The sequence below is a fragment of the Apostichopus japonicus genome, chromosome 13 (assembly GCF_037975245.1).
Source record: "Apostichopus japonicus isolate 1M-3 chromosome 13, ASM3797524v1, whole genome shotgun sequence".
Taxonomy (NCBI): Eukaryota; Metazoa; Echinodermata; class Holothuroidea; order Aspidochirotida; family Stichopodidae; genus Apostichopus; species Apostichopus japonicus.
In genome coordinates this window covers 12,465,566-12,492,378 of record NC_092573.1, presented here as the reverse complement: position 1 = coordinate 12,492,378, position 26,813 = coordinate 12,465,566, and the positions used below count along the sequence as shown (strand labels likewise).

Here is a 26,813-nt window from a genome sequence, read left to right as displayed (position 1 = left end):
TCGTTCGAATGTATATTACCTTGGTGAACATAACTTGTCGGTTACACTTTGTCGTATGAATACGTTAGAGATATAACTCGTCGTGTTAAAACTCTCCTTATAGCAGAAATAGTACCTAGATTCATTATGTTTTATTTGTGTCGGTATCATGGCGATGTAGTAGTGTTGTATGCTTTCGCGTAACAACGTAACTTGATATCATCTTTATTACAATTATTACAATATCATGTTTGTTCATTCTCAGATATCTCTTCGGAGGGTATGTCGAGAAGAAAATGTAAGTGAAACTAGTCAAAATGTCGTGGAATAAATTCCTGAAGGATTTTTAACGTCCTCTAAATAACGCCCTCCCCACCCCCCCCCCCCCTTCCCAATTGTTTGATAATTCAATGTGTTAGGAGGTAAACTGATTTGATCTGTTTAATTTCATTGAATGTTTCAACATGGGAAGACTAGTATTATTTGCCTTCCTGTTATAGTTTTGAAGCTATATTAGTTACATTACAGGTACCGCACCAGCCAATAATGAATTCAACGATAAGCTTTCTAAATGTATGTCTAGTTCTCTCATATAGACATTTTAACAACGCTTCCATCTTGACCTAATTTAGGATCAAATTACAAGTTGAAGTTCGTAGTTGAAGTACATTTGAGTATATAGGATGTCAGAAAATGGCCGATAAGAATCACGCCCGAGATAGTTAACCATTTTATGGAGAGTTGTAGCATTTTATTGTTAATCCATGCAGTTTCATATTAAGGATAAATTGAAATATTCAGAGCACATTTTAAGAAACAAAACATTTTGGTGACGTATGCATATTAATTATCATTTATCCCGAAATATTGATGTTATAAAGATATGGGGAGAATAAATTTTTCAGGGTTCGAAAGTTGTGAAGAATCAAATAGCCGCCTTTATCAGCCATGCCGATAATATATATAGGTGATATGAAGAAAAGTCGTTCCTGTGTGGTGGATCGTTTCGTGGACATCGTTGGAGTCATTGGCTATATGTAGGCCTATAGCGTTATTATAGCCGTATTTATATATATATATATATATATATATATATATATATATATATATATATATATATATATATATATATATATATATATATGTATATGTGAGAATTAGTTGAGACTACTGGAACACTAGTGTTCAACTTGTCTGAGAGGTGACTAGTCTACACGTTGGATATATCTTGCCATCGTTCTTCGTCTTAATTGTACAAACGTCTTCAATGACATGGTTGCAGAGAAGGTGATGACGACATTTGAAGACATCAACAGAATGGGCATGGCTGGTTAGTGATATTTTACACTCTGTTGGAAGTTGTTTGTCTGTCTGTAAAGGTAGCCTATGCCTAGCCTGCGACTATAGTCATGGTATAGGCCTTGCTTTTGAATTCATGTTCTTATGCACAGGATTAGAGGTTAACTGTCGTGAAGTGCCAATAATATAGAATTATAGTTGCAAGGTATGCTAAATAGTGTTGAAATTAGATAATATTTGTTCGACAATGAGTAGAGTTTGCCAGTTGATGTTTAGTTTTAAGTATGTCATACTTGAATTCCCCGTGCACTCTAATAATTTTATTCTCTGGCATACCTGCTTGATCGACACTAGAGTACATTGTTTAGTGTCATTATTATCTCATCTTTCGATATATTATGCAATGTCATGGACAAGAGAATGCACAGGGGCGTATCCAGGATTTTCCAATAGGGGGGGCGCCAGGCATGAATGATCGCCGTCCTGGGGGATGGGTCTAAGGGGAGGGGTGTACAATTTTTGCTTTCAAAGAAGGGTTGAAATGCAAAATGGTGTCATATGCATGGGCGGCGATCCGCACTTCCGAGTAAGGGGGGGGGGGGGAATTTGACCTTGTTAACTATCTAAGCGTAGCGCCACCATGAGTTGGCGCGAAGCGTACAAGAAAATTTTGGGATTAACAAACCCTCTAGATGGCCGGAAACGCACTTCCCGAGGTTTCCAAGCGGCATATACCCAACTTTAAAATAGGGATGTCATGTCCGAAATATCTCATAATCAGGATCCAAAATACTTTTTTTTAAATTTCGGGTGTTATTTTGGGAAAATTGCCCCTGTCAATCTTGTTTCAGGCGCAACGTTAGAATGTTCGAGAGCTCTGTTATATTATTCGATGAAGAAAATGGCCTCATGCAGGCTATTATAGGCCTATACACATGCAATACACAATTACACATAGTTACATTCCTAGGTACCGATTGCTAGGGCATCCAGGTGAAACGTGTATTAAGCATTATCCTGATTACATGAGATTCTCAGCTGTGTCGAGGGAACATGTACGTGTGTAGGCCTACTATAGGGCCTATATGAATACTATGAGGGTGCATATATGTACTATATCAATACCGTGGGCGCAATAATACATTTTGTTGTTATAGGGCCAATGAAGCCTACAGTCAACTATTTTTGCTTTATAAAGACGCTTTATTTGAAAAGATCGCACTGCGTTTATGGTAGGCGAGAAATGAAGCTAAAAAAGAGCCGTACATTAACGAAGATGCATAAATGTAGGCATGAAAATATTCTTATCCCTGGCATTTGGTGGGGGGGGGGGATATGGTGCATTACATCCCCTCCACCCATTTTCATGGGGGGATATATCCCCCCTCCACCCAGGATCGCCGCCCATGGCCATATGTGATCCATTTTTCGACCTTAATAAGCAATATTTCCAGTAAATATGGACACAATTTAGTATGGCTGGCATGTCATTTAGTGTTTATAGTGATAATACAAACACAATTACCATCTATGTTTCTAAAACTATTATGCCGCCGAACTTCGCCAGAACCTTTTTTTGGCAAACAAAAAATAAAGCATACGGGAGGGGGGGGGGGGGTTGAGCGATCACCGACATCTCACATAAAGGTCGTCATCAATTTTTTTTTTTTGCTAAACTTTTTTTTTTTTGGTGACGGCCAATAGGGGGGGCGCGCGCCTGTTGCGCCCCCCCCTGGATACGCCCCTGAATGCACTCAACATAAATGAGTCAGATGAGTGGTATGTATGGAAAGGAGAAGCATGGAGCTGAGAGTGGGGTGACTAAACAAAGTTTCGTATTCCTGTCCATCTAATGGTAAAATTACACCTGAATCGTGCAGCTATTTCCATTAGGTTCTCATACTTTCTCGTGCCATGACGGTACTACCTGTTGTATCGCACTGTCTTTCAAGAGCCTGCCTCACATATTATCAGCACATAGGGATTGAGAAGTAGCTCTTACAGGAGCAAAGCTTTGTCCACACGTAGGGGTACTTAATAGGTTAAATATTGACAAAACATTCCCCAAACGAACATAGACTATAAAGCGTGCAAGAAAAGAAGCCTCGTTGGCTTAATACTGTAGCCAGAAACACTTCCTTTCCCCTGCTGGCAGCGTTTCCGTCGTTGTATATACTTTCCGAAAAATATTCCGTAGAAGCTGACGACCGCGACAGAAATGAAGTAAACCACTTAGGTCTCTAGTCTAAATCTGTTGCGCAAAATATTACAATGAACTACTGTCTGCATGTGTGAAATAACCCCCTCACCGTCAAAAAATTAGACCAACTTGCATCGAAGCACATATATTTAACCGAGAAAATCATAAAGGAAGAAGAAGAATGTTAAAAAAAATACAAAATTGCTTCGTCGAGCCTAGGCGGACGTGAGAATAAATTTAATTTGAATTAAAATTGATTACATAGCGAGGAAAAATGAATTAGAAATAAAAAGAAAACAAGGGAATCGAGCTTAGGCAGACATGATGATGAAGAAGGCAGTGCAAATAACCATTTGAAAACAAAACCAAGGTTAACATGAGAATACGCCTGATTGAGGCCATGGTTTCACTGAAAGCTGAACATCAACCAAGTCTAATAGACAAGAGCCCTCCATTGCAAGACAGCTAGCCCACTTTTGGGCCGAAGGCCGGACCCTCAACGTAATCTCCCGGATCCTTTTTGTGGACCAAGTAGGATATGGAATTGAGATCCTAGGTCCGTATGAAGTTCCACCTTGCAAATGCTAACATTGCAGTGCCTTGCACCCGATCGGCGTAGTTCACACGACCTCCAGTAAACACCTTTAAACAGGTGTACTTTTGCAACTACAAATATATTTGCCGTTAAATTCCAGACCGTCTGATATTACAATAAAGTGCACACGTCACTAGAGTTGTATCTCTCACCATATTCCAATTATTAATAATAGGGCATTGCTCCATTCACCTCTCTAACAATCGTTTTACCGTTAGTTTCATCGCTATACCACAAATGCAGCTGAATTCTTCAGTCTCATATCGCCAAATATGTTCAACATAATGATCGCTACAACTAAATGAATATTTGAAAAAAAAAACTATTACAACTGTATGTTTGTCGATAGGTCTATCGCTCATATATGATTTCATAACATATTTAACGTACAATCCGGTAGATAAATTTAGTTATAATTGAGGAAGCACCAGACTGTAAACACTGTAAACTCTTTGTGTAAGCAATGTAAAAAGTGAACAGCTTAGCTTGCATTCGCAAAGATGAGACGACGAACAATTCACAAACTGACTCTTAATTTGTTCGACAAAGCCATTGACCATTACCAAGAAGAAATCAAGTCACTTCAAAGTATTTATTGGATTATTGTTTTCGCTTAATCTTTAGCGTTTGTTTGTTTTAGTTGGCAAGAGACGACGCTTTTGGCCCATCAGCTTCTTGAGATCTTCTGGCGTCTCAGGTTGTGGTTCATTGAGTGTCTCTGGTAACAGGAATGCTAGAATTGATGCTGTAAGGGAGCTCGCAGCCATTGCGATCAATGAAAACCCAGGGAAGATATTATCCTATAAAACAAAGGTATTGAAGATATACAAAGTGATGTTATATCGTAAATATAATCCTAACATGTGGATATGAACGAACCATGATGAATAACAGAAAAAAGATATCAGTTCAGAATTTGGGTTTTACAGTCTTTTATGAAACAAAAGGAGGTGGAATGAATGGTGCAGCATTAGGACTTTACCCTTTCAATCCATTCCATTAATACAAAACTAATCACTTACAAGATACAACATGAGTGGTGCAAAAACTGCACCAAGACGACTAAAGAATTCCGTCACTCCAGTTCCAAGAGTTCTGTAAAGAAAGCAAAGAGGTTTGTGTAACTTCACAGTGAAGAAATGGCAGATAGTCTTGAATGGGAAGTGTACTGTACGGGTTCTTGTAAAGCTTTGGACAGTACAGATACGTGTAAGGAACAGTATTACAAGACAAACTTACCTCAGTGTTGTTGGAAACAACTCCATTATCATCACGATGCAAGCAGAATCGTTAACTGTCAACAGGAACCGACCAAAGAGGGAGAACGCCGTTATAACTGTGCCTAGAGATTTCCCACCATCTTGAGATAATGAAATACGCGTAACGAAGACTACAAGAAGGTGACCTTTTCAATTACAGAATTTGATATCGACTTACGATATCTACTGAAGATAATTAATTAAGATCCAGAGAGTAATCCATTCTTAGACCATTTTGGAAATATGTGTCAAAAACACAGTGCTACAAATATGTGCAGAATGCATGAAGGTGAACCAGTTGTGTTCGGTGTCACTATTGTGACAAAAGTGGTCGTTACCAGCCATAAACTTCTAAAACTGTGTCCGCTATAAGTATTATTATGAAAAGACCAGTTAGTTTCCGGAGGATTTACACAACAGTTGTTTGTACCACTGGGTATTCATGGTACAAGTTTGCAGTACAAGCTTCATATGATGCAGTCATAGACACACGATCATTAAAAGGTTGTTATAAGTTAATTGCACCAGACGGTGAAAATTTGACGGACTAGCTTTATCGTCTTTGGTTTCATCTTATATCATTATATCTCAAAAATTAATGTTCAGTTCGACAGAATTAGAAGATTCCAGTGACCTCTTTAACACCAGGCCACTTTTGTTTTTGCTTATTGTGCGGGATGTGATGATGCAAGAACCTAAACGTGTCATCTCAATGCTTGAACAATTATCAGATTTTGTGTTCATATAGTACGTGGTAACATACAAATTAGAGTAACGAACATCATCTGAAAACCCCACTTTTAGGATCATTTTAAAATTTAAATTACAACAATTTAGTAATTTATAATGTTTCCTACTCGAAAAGTAGCATTTTGTTTGTCTTGAATTCAGTTTGCCATAAGATGACGTCCATTTCTTACTACTAATGTTGACAAGAAAAACAAACTCTTTGTTGGTCTTTTAAGTATATGAGTTTATTCTCCATTAGTGAGAGAACCTTTCGTCAAATCGGTTTGGTCGTTTTATCTACTAACCTGTCTCTTCTGGGATCAGGACAATAACTGTCAATGTCACGGCACACAAAAGGAAGAAGGTAGATGCTATAAATCTGCCGCCGAGTCTGTAAGGAAATAACAACCATAGAGATCATATGTATAGATAACAGTTATCGATGTTCATATTTCTTATATATATTATTCCAAAGAAACCATACCAAATGAACTGCGTGCATCTGTACACGTTTACATATCCCCCATATAGCCATATGGCGTGCAGCTAGTTTCATGGTACGGGGGGGGGGGGGGGAATTCGATATAAACCATCTTAAATCTTAAATTGGTAAAAAAGGTCAATTAATTTTGACATATAACCATTTAAATTGTTGATCCGCTATTCAAAATGCAAACAATGTGCAAACATATCATAAATAAAGATGTATGACTGCAGTTAACGAAACAGCTTAAACTATTTCATGCAAAGCCTATAATTTTATCGTGCCTCTTGATTAAAACGACAGGAATCATTCTTGCTGGTATTTCAATTAATCCGCCAATAATAAAATTTAGATAAGGGTTTCCGGCGAGATTCCCAGTATTAAGAACAAAACCAAAGTACACCATGCTGTACACCGCCCTAACGAAAAAGGAAAGAAATATCATTAGAATAATATAAAAGAGAAAAGAACGTTTAACTTAGCCCACAAAATGTAGCTGGTTTCATTTCATAAATTTATACTCACTCATAGTTCAACTCGAATACGCATCAAACTATTACATCCAATGTCAATTCATGTACAAGGAAGCTGTATCTTACGCTGATGTTGGCACAATCAGGCGATATAATGCACGATCGAAGTAATGATTAAATAAGTTCACGAGTCTCAAGGTTTGCATATGAAATATAAATAAACGTTAATTTTCGAGACAATAAATGTTTAGTGTGTGATCAAACAGTTGATAAGAAGTGGCCAAAATGTTGAAAGTCCCTTTGTTAACTGAAGGAAATCAAAGTATATAAGTTGTCCATGCATGTAGCTTCAGCGTCCTGCATAATTGGATAAGAGAGGAAATTGAGATTAAGTACTTTACCCAAAAACATAACGAATAGATGTGGCCAGTACCCGAGCCTCCAATCTGTAAGTCACATTAAATGCTTTAACACACTTGGTGTTCACGATTCATACGTATAAAATGATGTAACTTACAACTAAATGCAAGATATTTCATACTAAATACTGCAGATTTTAAGTGCTAAATTCTTGAGGAAATCACGCAACTCCACATTTATAGGGACTTGTCATGAACGTCAATAAATTGTTTTGTAATTAAAGGATGTAAAAATTTGCTGCTTCATTTTGTGATCTACAGCAAGACAAAAACCACCTATTAAAGGCTAATGAGCAATCGTATGTGCTAACAATTTCTTTTTTTTTTACTGTTCACTGTACTCTTAAACTATGGATTTCATTATCTTCAGCATATCATGGTATTTAACTATGCAAATGAGGTAATACGTTCTTCAGAATAGGTTATTGAAAGGCAGTTACAAATTACAATTTAAGTAATTTAAAGTAACAAAAGTCGTAAAATAATAACATTGTCAGTAGTGATAATTAATATGTATACGGGCGCAGTTGTACAACTAGTGGTGGGTGGTATGCATCTTGAGTGAAGGCTAGGCGTGAAGAAGCAAAACGTCTTTGTCCATGATGTTAGCTTTTTGCTAATGTAAGGGGCGGGGGGGGGGGGGGATTTCGGTTAAAAAGTGACACCGAGGACTGTACGGTGTTTTCTTCTGTGCCTGATGGACTTACTTTATCGTGCAAACAGAAAGAGTTATATACAACACTGGTGGTTTAAACACATCTAAAATGCTTCTCTTTGGCTCTTGGGAGTCTTTGCCATCACTTCCAGCGGACACTGCATCAATATTTGCAGATATCGTTGGTATTTCTTCCTTGTTATCGATGTTGGTATATTTATGATAAATGTCACCTTTGACTAACTCAGATTCAGGTACCTGACTTCCATTTGAGGGAGCTATGTCATCTTTTTGGTTTTGCAAAACGTTTTGGTCTACACGACTGTCAGAGAGGACTGTCACCTCGTTTTCTTCATCTATGGAAAATCCTTGGTTGGTATGAATATTTGATGCGTCATATCTCTCAGCCTCACTAGTTGTGGGTGGGGTGGTCTCTGTGTGTGTATCTGGCACAACAATGGTGCTATTTAATCGTCCCTCTTGTATATCTTCATTTAAGAAATCTTCATGTAGGAATGGACCCTGGCTATTTTTCCTATTGATAACTGCAATTCTTTTCAGAATGTTCTCACTAGTATTGAAATTCCCTTTCGAAAGATGCCATCTTGCTGACTCAGGGATTAACCTTCGAAGTAAGGAAAGAGGACTATATGCAAAGCAATGAATTGACATTTGGTTTCCACCTAAAGAAGAGTATCTATTTCAACTTGCAAAAAGGCGGATTACAGAAACTTGTCAAACACAGACGCATGTATGTTCCTTGTTTTATGTTTAACAATTAATATGATAAATTGCGACGAATTTAATCAACTATTACCTTATTACAAAATGATAAATATCAACATAAATAGTCACTTTTAATGATAAAGAGCCAACGCAATAATAATTTCCACTGCAATCAACAGAGTTCTGGACCAAAGTTCTCATTCGAGATTCGGCCTTAGAGTTCACAGACGATTTCGAATTAATTGCATTTTGATTAATCTCTAGCGTTACGAGGGAGGGGTGGGGGTCTCACGCCAGATTTCCTTTATCATGTCGGCTTGGATTTACCCGGGTCGAAACCCTCCTTAGAAAATTCTCGGTCTGCCCCTGCCCGGTGATTCATACTTACCAAACGATTGACAACAGTAATATATATGGGAAGATCAGCACAGATTGCAAATATCGCCAGTCTCGAATGTAATATGCAAGCACTCCTAGTAATACGGAACCTACTGACTGGAAAAATGGCGGGAAAGCCGAAATCATTGATCGTTTGCTCGGAACCAAGTACTCCATAAAAAGTATGTGGCAGTTGGTCCAGAATCCCTGCATTCAAAACAAAACGAAGAGTGAAGGTTGTACTTATTCCCAACTGCCTATCATGAATGATATATAACGTTAAACCTTATTAGCAAGCGGAACGTTATACCTTATTAGCAAGCGGATTAAAACTTCAGCTACTAACGTACAACTATACGGTGAAGACATTCGTAACTCTCAAAATGTTTAATTTTTTGGATAAGCATCGTTGGAGGAAACTAGTTGTTACATAATGACGAGTATTCCTGTGAATTTCACTTGCTAAATATATGTCACCACAGATGATAAATGATCGATATATTTCACGATAAACTAGATCTGAACTGTAATTAGAAATTCCTAACATTACCTGTTAATTTATAATTTTGAACATTCATAAAAAAGGTGTCTATTTTGTAGCAAAATCCGTAGAAGTTTGGAAAACTTACAGGTTGTGTTGCTCCGTAGATTGTAAATAAGGCTATGAAAACTGCTATATTAGGCGAGAATATTAGAGCACATCCACTGGCAACAAATATAGTCAGCGAACATATGATGACTGGTCGTCTTCCAATGTGAGCAGCTAGTAATCCAGCAGTGATTGATCCGAAGGCTCCTCCAAGCATCATGCTAGACTGGGCCAAATCTGTCAGCCCCTTTTTGGAACAAACCAAGTCAAACTAGAAATTGAGAAATAAAGAGAAATCTAAATTGTTCGTACTGCTGTGATTTATTGTTAATAAGACTTTGAGCTTAGACCGGTCTTGTAAAATAAATATCAATTTCATCCAATCACAGAAAGATAAGAACATTACATTCCCGTAACAAGATGTGAGAAAATCTAATGCAGAAGGTTCACAATCAAAGTTTGTGATATGTGAAGAATTTAAGGAAACAGCTTAACGAAAATATAAATGCATTCTTGTATTAAATTAGTTAAATGCAAAAGTGTATGTAATTATGTCATGTGGATGCTCTATTGTCCCTTACTAAGGCCTTGTAGGGAAAAAACAAAATGGGGGGGGGGGAATTATGACAGGAGATATGTTCAACATTAAGCATTTCTGCTTTCCTTAGTAGATACAGCGGAGAGAGAGTTCAATAGTAGGTTGGGATGGGGAGGCAAACATTTTGCAGGGCAGTATGACACTTGATTTTGAACACGCTTAATGATGCACATAATTCCTATATCACAATTGGTGAATGTTTAGCTTACCCTTATATCCATAAAATTTGATAATTATTCAGCGTCCATGAGGCTTTAAAGTGTTTCCGTTTAGGAAGTTATGGTGTTTCGTTGGAACTTTCTGTTTAGAGAATCGTTGACTTTTGTCGGGTAATTTAACCAGCCGGGACTTGGACTGTATTTGCATCAAGATTAGACAGCCATGGACGGCCATATAAACCAACTTTGTTAACCAACTGTTTTTCACTTTTTTCTTATCCTAAATGACAGAGGTTCGCAAGTCTGTCATTACATGTATCTGTATTATTAACAACTAACGTTAGATTACATAGTGTAGTAATCAAAGAGACTGTTAATTAATTAAACAATGAACTTTTGACTTTTTATCTTTGATACTGCTGATTTCAAGGATAGCCTTGTATGAACCCATTTTCATGGTTATGAGACGAGTGTAGGCTACATGCCATCACCAAGCGACACATTTAAAGACAACATTTCTTCTCACGTGATTACCATGGATTTACCATTTGGTCGACCTCGCTGACTGTACGATAAACCAATTGGTTTAGTTGTGTAAGATAGTTTGATTGTTGACGTGAAACAAAGGAATGTCTTTCTAATAGAGAGCGTTCGATGTGTACCACTTGCTAATGCAAAATTAAATAATACATTCATCAACATTTCTTAAAGATACTTTTCAAATTCTTATCATCTAACCTATACTATATATGTCACCCAACTAAACGTTTCGTGTTCTGCATTTTACAGGTACCGTATGTTACTTGCAACTAGAAATCAAGGTACAGGAGTTGGTGATATTTCCTAACCATTCCGTCTACAAATTAATACGACAATCAACAGATTTTTCTCCGTTTGTTTGAAAAGTGCGCAGGTCACTGTATGTGTATTTCTTATTGAATATTGTACATATTCCATATTGAAGAGTATTGACAATGAAAAAGTTCCACCCACCTCTGTAACAATATTTTCTCCATACGTTTCGTTGCTATACCACCATCCATCTGTGCATTTCTCAGTTTCGTTTCGCCAAACTGGATCGACATATCGCTCGCAAGTTAAAATTTCTGGTGAACTAGTGCTACCAAGAACAGGGTCAATATAATCACTTTCGTTGTCACCGATATGCGGTTTGCAAAGATACTCGGGTGTCGCACCAATGAATGATATGACTTGAGAATTCCATGGAACCAATAACTGAAAGAATATGTTCAAAATAAGCAGAGATTTGTGAAAACGTCCAAACGATCCCACCAGTTTCAAAGCATCGTCCAAGCTTCGTCTGCTCAAGGCCTTCGATTCCATTGTAAGAACTATTCACAGAATTCAGGCACTTGATGACCAAAATTGGTGCGCCATATAAATACCCTCTAATCTGCTGTTGCACACATCATTACTCGTAACCACTAACAATAAAATCCGAGGAACTCACTCAAGTAAACTGGTTGCACGCAGCCAACTGAAATATGTTGGCTAATGAAGAATATCATTTACCTGTAACTGTAACTAACTGTTCCAAAGTTCATTGCTTAAACATTTGCGGTTTATCACAATCTTATGCGTCACTCTGTTAATAACAATGGAAGTAAGTTTTACTACATCAGGGTTTAAGTAGGTAAATAAATATCTTTTTATAGATTCAAACTACCGTTTACAGTCTACTTGAGTAATACAAGAAAACAAGGTCAAAAGGTGCACATCAACAAAAAGAGTCCGACAATAATTTATAGAAAGGAAATCGAACCGCCAATTGGGCAAACCACATGATGTTATACTTATAGTATGATATTGCAGGCCAGGTTTAATTCCTGTACCACTCTCATTTAAAATGTTTTGACAAATAACACTTTAACATTAAATGCTCATCAATGAAAGTTACATGGACTACCAAGCATATATCTCGCAAAACATTCCTTCAGCATATCAGAATCAATGAAAAACGCAAAACATATCATACGTTTCCCACCTCAATTAATGTCACAACATATCGAAGATATATGGTGTTGGATGTTACGGAAGATTGTTATCAAAACATAATCTATTCATAATCGTTTCATCTTTAAAAGACCATTCCCCTAGATCGCCGTCCCCTAGATTAAGTTACATTTAATACATGATAGGATGTCAGGCTGATACACATTTAGACGATAAATTAGGGTCTCAACCAAGATTGTGTTGATAACTAATTTATATTTTTTGTGTAGAGTTGAAAAAAGAGGCGTTGTCTATTTGTAGTACCTCCTGGAACCGCGTCTGATTTAAATGATATGTCTAGTGTTTTATAAAGTTGTGAATTAATTTTGGCTTTACAAGTCAAAGTCTTTGGTATTAGTGTTCCGATGCTCTTGATACTAGATACAAAAAACTTTCTGTGAGCTTGATATTGTGAAAATAGGGACACTGTCTGTAGCAATCTTTCCCGAAACCAGTTAGCCAGCTTATAAATGTTTATCTCTGGATCCGTTATGATTAACAGTTGGCCACTAGATATCGTAAGCACGCTCGTATGCTTTTTTTTGTTCTAAGAAGGTGAGGGAAAGATCGATGAATCCATTATGTTAAAATCTCAATGTGTGTTTGCCACATTTTAACTTCGACCTTTCCAGCTTACTGCCCTTAAAGGTCAGTGAAAATGACACTGCAATGAAATGCAATTTTCATATTAATAATCATTACTTTTATTAAGTTATCTGTCGTAAAATATTTGAGCTGAATAAAATTCACCAGATTTTTTAACGAGTCCGTAGATTCTACAAACTTCAATGAATATTTGCAAGCCCGCCCAACATATCATGCGCCAATCTAGTCTCTCTGTTTTGTTTACGACGGTTAGGCCTGTGTGCTGGCCTGTGTTAGGTAGGTCCATTCTCTTGAATAGTGTCTTTCTTTCGGTCTTACCGATGTAGCTTGCCAAATTGTGTCATTTCCTTCCATTGCAAGGAATAAACATGTGTTTTTCAGACGTTTCCTCCGTGAAATTGGGTATAATATGGGTGTTTGCAGTGGTTCTACGGTTAATCGTTTGCGCTATAAGGGCAACAGAAAAAAAATCCATTGCGACAGCTTTTCCCAATTAAACCCATCTGGTCAAAGTGCATTTATACTAAGAAACATTGAATCTGATTCGGAAGTTTGTTTTCCGAAATTCATCAGCAAACACGTATTGAGACTTTGAGTAATATATCAATTAATTCTTAATAAGAGTTTTTTGTGGGCAATTATCTTTACTTATAACGTACGATTTAATGCCTACTTCAAACATATCTCTAAGTACACAAGTTATAGAGTTAATAATCATCGCAGTTGCAACAAATCATAACTTCTTAATGTAATTGCCGATTTGAACTTCCAATGATTACACCTCTAATGAATATCATGATCAAATGTTGTTGTACATAGGATCACAATTAATACACGTACACAATTCGAACTTGAGAGTGTTATGATATATTTATGATATATACCATATGCAAATATTACCATTTACTGTTGTCTTGTTACCAACATCTTTACCGATTTTTTTAAAGTACTGTCTTATCTTACCCTCTGGCTTTTCGGTTCCTTCTACTTGTTTGAAATTAAAGTTCAATCTAATCATATGTTGATCCTAACCTATTTATGAAGAGAACAGGTATAGGTATGAAGTTCACCATTTCACAAAATACAGGTATGGATTACCAACTAGGCAGTTCTATGTTAAGGATAACTAAAAAAATAGAAAAACACAAGACAAGACTGTATACGCCACTGTAGAGACGATAGGGACAGAAACACCCAGTGTACTTGGCTTGTTCAGTTTGTACTGTGAATAAGAGACAACCGCTAATCAGTATAAACTGAATTGTGTTATAGCACCGTAACAAATTTTAGACCTGTCAGCAGATGCTACTGTGCACCCAATGTACATGGCTTGATCGGTTTGTACTGTGAATAAGAGACGACCACTAATCAGCATAAACTGAAATGTGTTGTAACACCGTAACACATGTTATACCTGTCAGTAGATGCTACCGAGGAAAAATAATAACAGACGAGTTCATTACTCAAAGGCTATTTAAACTAATGACGGCTTAGCATTCTAAACATCTGTTCCTACGTTTGACTAGGTAAGTTACCATGTGAAGATGGTTCAAATGCAGATTATAAGCTTTCTGTAGTTAAGTGTCACGGTGCCCACTTTCTCTTAAAATGTAGACGAAATTATTGGCGAAACCTTTAGTATTCTGGTTATTCCAGTCAATCATTATGCATAAGTTTGAATGTCTATTATTGTTATGTTTGTTTAAGTCCTGCTCAATAACAACTCGTCATAAATGTAACACATGTTAAGAAATAATAGCACCCATCAGTTTTAACTGATTTACGGGTACACACCTTTACAAGTTTTAACTGATAAAGCCATGATAATCGGGTGACAGAAAAGAACAATAAACTCTTGAATTAACAGTTAAACAGCGTTGATGGATTAGGTGGAGCTCGAGAATGTATAACGAGTTTACGATATCCATAAAACGTCTGTTGTGATGATTTCATTACACTGCCCCTTTTTGCGTTTCTTTTATGTATCATCATGTTACCTTCCATTTGCATCTATACGTACTAACGCCTGTTTCATTTTGTTTTTCGTTTTTGGTCTTAGTATTTAACTCATGTTGGTTTGTGAGCAATGACCAAATTCAAGCTTTTTGAATAATAGTTGGTTGGGTTTGTCTGCATATATACACCACTCTGAAATCAAAATGCACTTTACAAGAGTTCAAAGAATAGCATGTCCAAATTGTAGACATTGAAATATGTTGTTGAGCATACAGTGGACACATGATTTGTTTTTTCTTGTCGATATAGGGTTTGCAAAGATAAACAATTAAGCTAGCGGTGCACATAGACGGCTTTCATCATAATTCGACTATACAACAATTCGATAAAGGTTTTTTTCATGAGTAATCACCCTTAATATATGCACAATCAACTCTTTATGTAAGTTATGTACATGCGCAAAAAGAGACGACGAACAATTCACTAATGGAATCATTTATTGTGAGTGTTGAGACAAACAACACGTGTACGTAATTCTAGGGTAAATGGTAAATTACCAGAAAGCCTACCAAATTGGCACTGGGGTACCAGAGACGTCGAGAGCCACGTGATCGCGACACGAATTGTGCACATCTATTACGTTAAGTATTTTATACCCCCCGAATCCAGGCGTGCAGACCCCTGAACCATATTTTTAAGAACGTACAATACATGCATTTATCACAAAAGCACAGTATCTGAACTTGTTCCATCTATAAGGAAAGATGACTATATATACATTAAGTTTGATACATTACAAACCGTATACGTCTTGCGTTGAAAAAAAAGGAGGCATTTGTTACCGGCCCAATCACAATTTCCAAATAGTTCAGATCCATTCAGGTTGCGATATCTGATATGTATTTAACTAACTACATAACACATACGAAGTGTACTTGATCGTTGGAAAGGTTTAATTTTAATCGCTTAAGTACTGAAATATTTTGTCATGTTCTGAAGGGGTAGTGCAATAATATAAATGTTCCTAGCAAGCTGGTATGTGAAACTTTAAAATAGATTATCTCAAGCTGTTTGCTCTAATGACCTCTGTATAAGTACCATCATTATAATTATATCATACGATTCTTTACAAAATCTTAACATCCCAATACCCATTGACCATTTGCAAACACATTTTGAACTTGTTGTATTGCTTGGAATACCAATTGTTCATCAACGACCATTAAGGCGTATATTTTTCAAAACGAATACGTGGTGGTAAGTGCTACTTTAAGTGCACCTTTCATTTCACAGAAAAACAAAAATACAAGAGAAATACTGTGAAATGGGTTATCTGAAATGTATATGCAACAAGTAAATTGGTAACTTTAGACTTGTTTATAATTTTGAGTTATAATTACACAACTTATGAGTATATAATCTGTGTATATATTTCACGAATTACGGCTTTCTCTGTCAAAATAGTTTCAAATTTCAGCTGTCAATGGTATTCATTTGAATTCTTCCCTGTCAGTATATGAACATATAACCATTCACTATAATTAGTTATACATTTGTTTATTAATTAGATCAATCTTCATACGGTTACAATATTTCAGTATGAATTTGTTTAACAAAGACACTGAATGTTACCGGAGTAAATCGATTCAAATTACTTATTGATTGTTTTTTTTTCATTTAACTTCTAGCGTTGGACTGTTTTAGTTGGCAATAGACGGCGTTTTTGGCCCATCATCTTCTTGAGGTCTTCTGGCGTCTCAGGTTGTGGTTCGTTGAGCGTCTCTGGTAGCAGGAATGCTAGAATTGATGCTGTAAGAGATCCCACGGCCATTGCGATCAATGAAAACCCGGGGAAAACATTATCCTGCGAATCAAAGGTATTGAAGATATACTTTTCCAGAGCGACGTTCTCTCGTAAATATAATCCTTACATATTCATATGAACCATGTTAAATAATACAAAAAGATATCAGTTCAGAGTATTGGTTTTGTAGTGTTTTCGTGGGGACGAATGATGCATCATTATCATTTCAGTCAATGACCTTGAAAATTTCACTTGAATGGTCTATATTCACATATGCATTCCAGAAAATGATGCAGGACTACAAAAGTGAAAAATAACGTACAACAGTTATTGCAAATTACTTAAGGAAATTCCAATTTTGGTTTAAGCATAATTTGGTTTGTAGAAACATTCCTTCATTATTAGTTATCAACCTTATCTGATCATTGTTTGAAGCAGCATGTTATTAAAAAGGAACATGGTAGTTGTTCCTGTTAACAAATTCAGAACCTCTTTACCACTGATCCCCCAAATGTTTGATTTGCACTAGTGGAATCAGTCTCTCTTAGCACAGCACTGCACAGAACAACTCCAAGAAACGTTATACAAATCCCAAATGATATCCATATAACTATTGAGATGGATGTACCAAGTTTCGATCCATGATTTTCAGTACAACGAGCTCTATAAAATATGCAATAAATGAATGAATGAATGAGCAATACGCCCCAAAACTCTCACATCTTTGTGTGGTGCCACTTGCCACGCTCGTCTCCGCTTTATGAAAAGATTTTAAATATGTCCTAACTAAGTGTATATACATATATATTCATACGTAATTCATATAACGCCCACCCTCCACCCACCTCCCCCACTCATTTTCACTAAATACTAGTAGCACAAAACCAATCACTTACAAGATACAACATCAGTGGTGCTAAAAAGCCACCAAACCGACCAAAGAATTGCGCCACTCCAGTTCCAAGAGTTCTGTAAAGAAAAGCAAAGGTCGGAGTTTGTGTAACTTTACAGTGTAAGAATGGGAAATGTTCTTCAATGGGAATCGCACTGCATAGGTTCCTGTAAACATTCGGACCATACGGACACGTGTAACGAACAGTATTACAAGACAATCTTACCTCACTGTTGTTGGGAACAACTCCATGGACATCAAGAGGCAGGAAGCATTAGTAACTGTCACCAGGAACCGACCAAAGAGGGAGACCGCCGTTATAACTGTACCTAGATTTTTTCCACTATCTTCAATTAAGAACAAAGAAGGATTCAAGAACGTGATCACTCCCATCTCCGAGTTTAATATCGACTTATGTCCATTAAAGATGTTATAATTGTTTCTTTAATTTGCTGTCCGTAGAAGATCACTAACGAAGATTCAGCCAGTTAAGCCATTCTTAGAACATTTCGGAAATATTTGTAAGAAAGCAGTGCTACGAAATAAGTGCAGACACGATAAAAGTGAAACAATATTCTGTGTCACTAGGTTACAAAAATTGTCGTCATTTTGTTAATCGTGTGGGGTGTAATGATGCAAGGTTCTAAACGTGGCTGTCATCTGAACGCTTGAACAACTATCACTTTTTTGGACCCATGGCATTGATGTAAGTCTACAAATGTTCATACCTGATACTCTGACGTACAAATGATAGTTACGAATATCATTTGAAAACCTCAAATTAAAACTTCATTTAAAAAACAAATTACAGTCATGTAGTATCGTACACTGTTTCCTTCTCGGATAACAGAATTACGTTTGTCTTGAATTTCTTAATGCTTGTAGATGATTAATTATTACCAATATGACGTACACTTCTTAGTACTACTAAGTGAACTATATTGACAAGAAAACAAGTCTTTGTTGGTCTTTTAAGTATATGAGTTTATTCTCCATTAGTAAGAGAACCTTTCGTCAGATGGGTTTGGTCGTTTTATCTACTAACCTGTCTCTTCTGGGATCAGGACAATAACTGTCAATGTCACGGCACTCAAAAGGAAGAAGGTAGATGTTATAAATCTGCCGCCGAGTCTAAAAGGAAAAAAACAACCGTAGAGATCATTTGCATGGAAATAGTTATAAATGTTCATATTTAGTAACTTTTTGGAAAATTAATTTATAATCTCTCTGGCGTGACATCGTTTTAATACAGAATTTGTAAGAAATTTGTAATAACGGTATGCATCTTTACACATTAACATCCCCGGCTTCAGCCCTCCCTCCCTACTCCTCCCCATCAACTTTTTTCGAAAAAGAGTTTGATGTTGGAGGTAAAACTGAAAATGTTAATAAAAGATTTCATAGCCAAACTTATAAGTAGACACAATGTGTCTTCAATAAGGAGCAGCAAGTTATCGTTATTTGTTTTATTGGTTAGTGACACAAAGGAGCGCAAAGCGCAATTGTCTGGAATATGTCGCAGGGCCAATAGCTTATTATTCACGCTTTAGTTTAAACAAAACTTATGAAGTGGCTCGTTGCTGCAAGTTTTACGTTATCATTGGACGGTCAGCCTTAAGTCATAACATTGTGAACATTGCAAAATATTACCAAGAATTTCAATAGAGTGTAACGCGTTCCTACAATGTTATTGAAGATCAGTTCGCCAGCTATACAGTCATAGATTTGAATTATCCCTAATGTTATGTCTTTCCCATGAAATATGCATGATTATACTTTTCATTAAATGGTAATTCAGATATTTTATACGACTGTAATGTTTTACAAAAAAACCCCATCATAACTGTGCTTGTGGATGAATGTTGATCCCATGGGGGCAAACTCTCAGATGGCCCGATATTATCAAGAAAAGAAGATACCATCATCCTTACCGAACTATCTCTGGCATATTGATTCTTACAATAACTGCTCTCATCATGGGAGTTACTTTGGAACTTGTTTGTTCTTTTTGAGTCAATATCACAGTGACTATTTATTCAAAAATATTCATTTGATAACGTGCGTGTTTGTCATTCTTGGCTATCATAAACAAACAAAGCTCAGCTTAATTGTCTTAAACCTGGAATTTCTTTTCGCCCAAACTAATGATAAAATAAAGTATTTTCAAAACAGAAGTTTTATGTAGATGCCACATATGCCAGTAATGATGCATGCGTAAAGGTACCTTTTTTTCAATATATGCCTATAATAAGTGAATTAAATTGATAAACAGTTCAAATTTATACTGGAAATATTCCGATCTAAATTATTGATCCGATGCATGATACTAACCATTCTAGACCATTCTATTGCACCATTTAAAAATATTTATGACTGACGTTAAAGAAACAGCTGAAAATTGCGAGAATACAACTTGATCGTGCCTCTTGATTAAAACGACAGGAATCATTCTTGCTGGTATTTCAATTATTCCACCAATAATAAAATTCAAATAAGGGTTTCCGGCGAGATTTCCGGTATTGAGAACGAAACCAAAGTACACCACGCTGTACACAGTCCTACCGAAAAAGGAAAGAAATAGAGCAGGAAATACTATAATAGAATAAACAATAAAGATTTTGTTACAATCAGGTCATAGAATGAAGGGTGTAGAGTACTTAAGAGTAAACAACGTTGCATGCATTAGGCCACAAGAAATTCCACAAATAACAATGAAATGAGCTAAGTTTCAGTGTTTGCAGTTGAAATAGAAATACATTTAAGTTTGAGAGACAGTAAATGTTCGGTGTGTGATGAAACGTGATTGTCCATGATGCCAGCTTTTTGTTCATGTGTCATAGGGGGGGGGGGGGCGGAGGAGGAGGGATGAAAATCGACATTTAAACCAAAAAGTATCAACGAGGACTGTCCGGCGTTCAGTTCCTGATAAGCTTACCTTATCGTGCAAACGGAAAGGGTTATATACAACACTGGTGGTTTAAACACATCTAAAATACTTCTTCTGGTCTCTTTGACTTCGCCATCACTGTCGGAGGACATTGCATCAATGTTCGCTGATATTGTTGGTATTCCCTCTTTATTATCGATGTCATTATAATTATGATAAATGTCACCTTTGACTAACTCAGATTTAGGTTCCTGACTTCCATTTTTGGGTGCTATGTCATCTTTTTGGTTGTGCAAAACGTTTTGGTCTACACGGCTGTCAGAGAGGAATGTCACCTCGTTTTCTTCATCTAAGGAAAATCCATGGTTGGTATGAATTTTTGATGCGTCATATCTCTCAGCCTCACTAGTTGTGGGTGGGGTAGTTTCTGTATGCGTATCTGTCACAACAATGGGGCTACGTAATGGTCCCTCTTGTATATCCTCCTTTAAGAAATCTTCATGTAGAAATGGACCCTGGCTATTTTTCCTGTTAAGAACTGCAATTCTTTTCAGAATGTTCTCACTTTTATTGAAATTCCCTCTTGATATATGCCATCTTGCTGATTCAGGTACCAACCTAATAATGATAAAAAGCCATCAATATAATAGTAGCGATATTCAAAACATGTTAACCCTCCACTAACTGATGGCTTTTAAATTTATACTCTAATGCGTTGTTTTTTCAGTCATACGTAGTCTGCTCATTCCTATTTTGTTATAATGTGCGAGTTAATCGATCAAGATGTTCATCAATACATAATGTCTAATTTAAAATCTAATTTATGGCAAGAATAACGTTGATTGCGCTTGTTCCTATTTGATTTTGAACCACCAAGTAGTTAACAATGTGCGATATCAATCCGAATAGCTCGCATCCAATCCAAAGAGCAACATAATTTTGTTGTTACAATTTTTGTTGTCTAGCTTCATGCTTGATCTCTAGAGTTAGTTAATCAGAGAAAATTCGAAGGAGGGGTGGGGAGGGGGTTCGTACTCAAAGTCCCTTTGTGAGGTTGACTTCAACTAACCCCGGATCCAACCCCTCCTTAGAAATTCTCGGTTTGCCCCTGCCCGGTGATTTATACTTACCAAACGACTGACAACAATATTATATATGGGAAGATCAGCACCGCTTGTAAATATCGCCAGTCTCGAATGTAATATGCAAGCACCGCAAGTAATACGGAACCTACTGATTGGAAAAATGGCGGGAAAGCCGATATCCTTGATCGTTTGCTTGGAACCAAGTACTCAGTGAAAAGTATGTGGCAGTTGGACCAGAATCCCTGCATTCGAAACAATAACGAAGAGTGAAGGTTGCATTTAAACCAATCCGCACATACTGGATGATACATAACGTTATGCATTATTAGCTAGCAGTTGAGAACACAACCCACGACGGCACATTGTCCATATCAAGGTCTTTACAGTGAACAGTTACTAACTCTTAATAGCTTAATTTCTGGGAAGGGGGGGGGGGGCGGCGATAAGCATCGGTGGAAGAAAATAATACTATACATATCGACGAGTATTCAAGTAAACTTTATTTGGTTAATATATATCACTTGTTACATCTCAGATAATAAATAGCCCTTTCGTCGTTATATTTCATGATAGAGTAGACTAAGCATTAGCTGAACTGTAATTTAGAAATTGCTAGTTACTCAGTTAATCCACACGTTCTAGAAATGTAAAATGATATAGGCTAGCCAAACGAGATTATACAATCTTTACCATAGTGTCCCATTAATAAAAAAGAATATTAGATTCTGAAAAACTTACAGGTTGTGTTGCTCCGTAGATTGTAAATAGGGCGATAAATACTGATATGTTTGGCGAGAATATTAGAGCTAATCCGCTGGCAACAAAAATAGCCAGCGAACATATGATAACTGGTCGTCTGCCAATGTGATCAGCTATGAATCCAGCAATGATTGATCCGAAGGCCCCTCCAAGCATCATACTGGATTGAGCCAAATCTGTCAGCCCCTTCTTGGAACAAACCAAGTCAAACTGTAAATTACGAAATAAAGAGAATTCTAAATAGAACTTACTGTTGTCTTTTAGTCTGTATCATATTTTTTTTTTTTTAGCCTGGCCTTGTAAAAGTAAAGTTAATATCATTCAATCATAAAAGTTTTCAACAACACATCCTCGTAACCGCAAAATGTTTTTGAGACGTATTATAATTGCATTAAATGCATCAAAGTGATTATCTCATGTGGATGCTATGTGGTCCCTTACTAAGGCCTCGCAGGTACGGCGAAACGCTCAGGGATGGGGTGGGGTGGGGGGGGGGGTCTTTATAACAGGAGATATGTTAATCATTGAAAATGTTTTCTTTCCATATTAGATGCAGCGGACTGGGGGTTCCGTAGGGGTTTCAGTAGTATTAGGCACAACTTTTGAAGCGCAATGGGATATTTGACTTTGAACACGCATAATGTTGCACATAGATTTTATCACAACTGGTGAATCTTTAGATAGCTCTTACATCTATAAAATTCGATAATTATTCAAATTTAATGTCAGCGTCTATGAGGCTTGGCGTGTTATCGTTTAGGAAGTTAAAGCGTTTCTTTTGTTGAGGAATTAAAATCTTTCTGTTTGGCAAAAGTTAATATCTGTAGGGTCATCTAACCAGCCGGCCTTGGAGTGTATTTGCATCAAGACTAGACAGCCATGAACGGCCACTTAAAACGACTTTGTTACCCATTTTTATTTCTATTTGTCTTTTCTTATCCGCAAGGACAAGGTCCGCACATCGGTCAATATGTTTGTTTATCATCAGGATTCAAGTGGAAGATTAGACAAAGTGTAACAAACGATTGTTATTTATACCATGAACTTTGACAAAGGGTTGTATATCTCTGATTACTTCTGACGTTAAGGATAGCCATGTATCTACCCACTTTCTGTTGATATCGAGACCATATTTATAAGATGGGAGTACAATGCCGTCGGTTAAAGGTTAAAAGTCAAGAATGAAATGATTAAAGAAAAACAAATTCTGCTCAGATGATGGTCATGGCTCAGCATTTGGTCAACGTCGATGACCTTACAATAAACCAATCGATTTATCCATTTACAATTATTGGATGGTTCTGATAAGCAACAGTTTTGTGCCTTCTATCAGTATTATGTCATACATGGGTATTAATGGTTAATGGTGCTTGTCTTTAGTTTTACAAAGAGACGAGTAAGATTTCAAACTTCAGTCTAAATGAGTGTTGCTGGTTTAGAAGGTTCATTACCAGTGGTTATAGTTTCATTACTTGATCAATACAATGGTAGTAAAGAACTAAAAACGATTTATACTTTGCTCAAATGAAAACGAAAATGATCTTTACAAATACAGGCATTTGTCACTACGTTACGACCCTATGATGGTCACAAAATACCTGAGGGGTTTATGATTACCTAAAGGCCTTATTTCATTCATCCTCTTGTCGTTTATATGCTTACATAGGACGTGTCCTTCTTATAGAATGCGTTCGATATGTGTACCACTTGCTAATATAAAAGTTAAATGAAATATTCTTTAACATTTCTTAATGATTTCAATTTTCATAAAAAAGTTTCTTATCATCTAACTTAAATTATATTTCACCGAAACTAAACATTTGGTTAATTGCTGGGTTTGCCGCATGTTATGGTACCGTACGTCAATTAAAGCTAGCAGTCAAGACACAATGATATCACAGGAAAAATTTGTTTGAAGGTACAAAAGGAAGTGTAGACTAATAACTTTTCCACAGTGTGATGATGGTTACTCAAGGAGTTAGTTATATTTCCCAACCATCCCTTCTACAAATTAATACGACAATTAACAGGTTTTTCGCCGTTTGTTTGAAAAGTGCGCAGGTCACTGTATGTGTATTTCTTAAAATATTGACAAGTATTGACAATGAAAAAGTTCCTCTCACCTCTGTAACAATATTTTCACCATAAGTTTGGTTGCTATACCACCATCCATCTGTGCATTCCTCGGTTTCGTTTCGCCAAACTGGATCGACATATCGCTCGCAAGTTAAACTTTCTGGTGAACTAGTGCTACCAAAAACAGGGTCATTATAATCACTTTCGTTGTCACCGATATGCGGTTTGCAAAGATACTCGGGTGTCGCACCAATGAATGTTATGATTTGAGACATCCATGGAACAAATAATTGAAAGAATATGTTCAAAATAAGCAGAGATATGTGAAAACGTCCAAACGATCCCACCAGTTTCAAAGCATCGTCCAAGCTTCTTCTGGTCAATGCCTTCGATTCCATTGTAAGACTTGTTGAAAGAATTCTCTTGATTACTAGAATTAATGTGCCATAAAAATATCATCTTGCAATCTGTTGTTGTGCACATCATTACCGGTAACCACAGGCTATAAAATCCGAGGAAATTACTAAAGGTGTACGCAGCCAACATGAGACTGGTAGCCAGTTAAGCACGTCATATATATATATATATATATATGGCTGTATAAAACCGTTCCAAAGGTCACTGGCTTAGGTAACCCTCTGCTCTCTGTTTTTTTTTCTAATTCATATGTTTAGTTCTAACCGTTTTGCTATATTCTACTTAACGTGTTCAAACATATGAGAATATATTTCACATTGAAATTATTTAAACTATTACATTTATCGCAGACTTTGTTTGTCTATTAATGCTATATGACAATAATAAGTTTTACTTCAGGACTAATGTATGAGCCGGTAAATAAACAACGTTTGATAGTTGTGTAAAATAAATTGCTCAAAGACACACACAACATGGAAACAAGCTGCGCATCAACATAAAGAGTCCACCAAGAATTTACCGAAAGGATAACGATACCTAAAACCTGGAACTAACCGCCAATATTGTAAATCATACGTTGCCAAGCATATATGATATTATTGCAGTGATTTAGGGTAACTTGACAGAAATACATTATATATGTTATAAACAGTTGTAACTCACTGATGTTATAGGACAGGTTGTATGTCTAAACCTCTTTTTATTTAAATTATTTTTTTGAGAAATAACGCTTTAAGCATTATAGAGTCATCGATAAAAGTGGGATGGACTACCAAGCATAGCTCGGAAAACACTTCTTCAGCTCAAAAGAATCAATGAGAAAATTAGAGCCTCAATTAGTTGCATGTTCACGAGGCGTGTGAAGGATAAATAGTGTTGGATGTCGTCGAAGTTGTTTACAATAAATTAAAAACAAGATCTATTCATAATTGTTCCATCATTTAAGGACCATTCCAGCAAGTTACCATGGTCTTTTAATTGAAAAAATGGATTCGCGAATCTTGACTTACATCTTTGTTTTGGTTTTCTAGTACTAGAACACAATTAACACTACAAAATATCACTCCGTAAGGAACATAGAACTTTTAGCCGACGTTTGCAAGATTTTATGATCTACGTCCATTTCTATAATATATATACATTTTGCGTGGGTTGAAATGAACCATCATTGTGGCAGGTCCAATAACGCGACATTTCAGATCAATGTGGTAGTCTAAAGTGCAAGTCTCATGTCAGCGATATCTATGTAATTAGCCACAAATACAAACAGTCATACAACAAGTGGAAAATTGACAATGAGACACATATCTTCAGTGAGATTAGGGGAATATGACAGATTACAATATCTTAGGTAGCTGCAGAATCCTTCCAAACGGAACTGCGGTAGATACTCTTTAAGAAATGTAGCTATGCTTTACATAACACTCGATCTTTAGACGGTCTGCTGTTCGTGTGAAAAACCCCTATAAACATACAACACAATATGTTTTACGGAACAAGACTAAAAAAACACACAATCAGTGAAAGAGACACACAAGAAAATTAACAGGAAGGATAGATAACCAGGTAAAAAAAGATGATTGTTTACTGTATCAGAAACTGCCAGATTTGGAAATAAGAGCTTGAAAGGTCTAAAGCAAAAGCTTATTTGCGTTTCCATGTATCTTAGTTTGTCATCGACGACTGAGCATGCTATCGCCATCACTATATTTTAGAACAATTAATGATAAATACACGTTTTAGGCGACGAATTGTTAGGACTAGGAATACATTACGT

At 36.5% G+C, this 26,813-nt stretch overlaps 2 protein-coding genes across 4 annotated transcripts; both read right to left on the bottom strand.

The window, feature by feature from the left end:
• Positions 1-3,679: 3,679 nt before the first annotated feature.
• On the bottom strand, positions 3,680-12,061 carry LOC139978490 (solute carrier family 22 member 6-like). 2 transcript variants are annotated; one of them, XM_071988772.1, is made up of 9 exons: positions 11,535-12,060; positions 9,826-10,056; positions 9,207-9,403; positions 8,145-8,717; positions 6,830-6,964; positions 6,367-6,452; positions 5,313-5,433; positions 5,096-5,168; positions 3,680-4,873 (listed from the first exon to the last, which is right to left on the bottom strand). In XM_071988772.1, the coding sequence occupies exons 1-9, from the start codon at positions 11,883-11,885 to the stop codon at positions 4,694-4,696; spliced, it is 1,947 nt and encodes a 648-aa protein (XP_071844873.1). In that variant the 5' UTR covers positions 11,886-12,060; the 3' UTR covers positions 3,680-4,693. The 2 variants fall into 2 exon arrangements, with proteins under 2 accessions (XP_071844873.1, XP_071844874.1); XM_071988773.1 differs by lacking the exon at positions 6,830-6,964 and having other exon boundaries at positions 11,535-12,061.
• A 2,101-nt stretch (positions 12,062-14,162) lies between these two features.
• Positions 14,163-25,179, bottom strand: LOC139978489 (solute carrier family 22 member 6-like). 2 transcript variants are annotated; one of them, XM_071988769.1, is made up of 9 exons: positions 24,667-25,179; positions 22,523-22,753; positions 21,830-22,026; positions 20,748-21,317; positions 20,191-20,370; positions 18,858-18,943; positions 18,039-18,159; positions 17,817-17,889; positions 14,163-16,980 (listed from the first exon to the last, which is right to left on the bottom strand). In XM_071988769.1, exons 1-9 carry the CDS (start codon positions 25,015-25,017, stop codon positions 16,801-16,803), a joined length of 1,989 nt encoding a protein of 662 aa, XP_071844870.1. In that variant the 5' UTR covers positions 25,018-25,179; the 3' UTR covers positions 14,163-16,800. The 2 variants fall into 2 exon arrangements, with proteins under 2 accessions (XP_071844870.1, XP_071844871.1); XM_071988770.1 differs by having other exon boundaries at positions 20,236-20,370.
• Positions 25,180-26,813: the final 1,634 nt, after the last annotated feature.

What these genes read in the sequence shown, in the direction of transcription:
- LOC139978489 (XM_071988769.1), bottom strand. Translation starts at nt 25,017, where the DNA reads ATGGAATCGAAGGCATTGACCAGAAGAAGCTTGGACGATGCTTTGAAA. An exon ending in ATATTGTTGTCAGTCGTTTG is followed by an intron (nt 21,318 to 21,829) that starts GTAAGTATAAAT and finishes TATCATTATTAG; the next exon opens with GTTGGTACCTGAATCAGCAA. An exon ending in CACCACTGATGTTGTATCTT is followed by an intron (nt 16,981 to 17,816) that starts GTAAGTGATTGG and finishes TTTGATTCGCAG; the next exon opens with GATAATGTTTTCCCCGGGTT.
- LOC139978490 (XM_071988772.1), bottom strand. Translation starts at nt 11,885, where the DNA reads ATGGAATCGAAGGCCTTGAGCAGACGAAGCTTGGACGATGCTTTGAAA. An exon ending in GAGAAAATATTGTTACAGAG is followed by an intron (nt 10,057 to 11,534) that starts GTGGGTGGAACT and finishes CTCAATTTCTAG; the next exon opens with TTTGACTTGGTTTGTTCCAA. An exon ending in TCTACGGAGCAACACAACCT is followed by an intron (nt 9,404 to 9,825) that starts GTAAGTTTTCCA and finishes TTTTGAATGCAG; the next exon opens with GGATTCTGGACCAACTGCCA.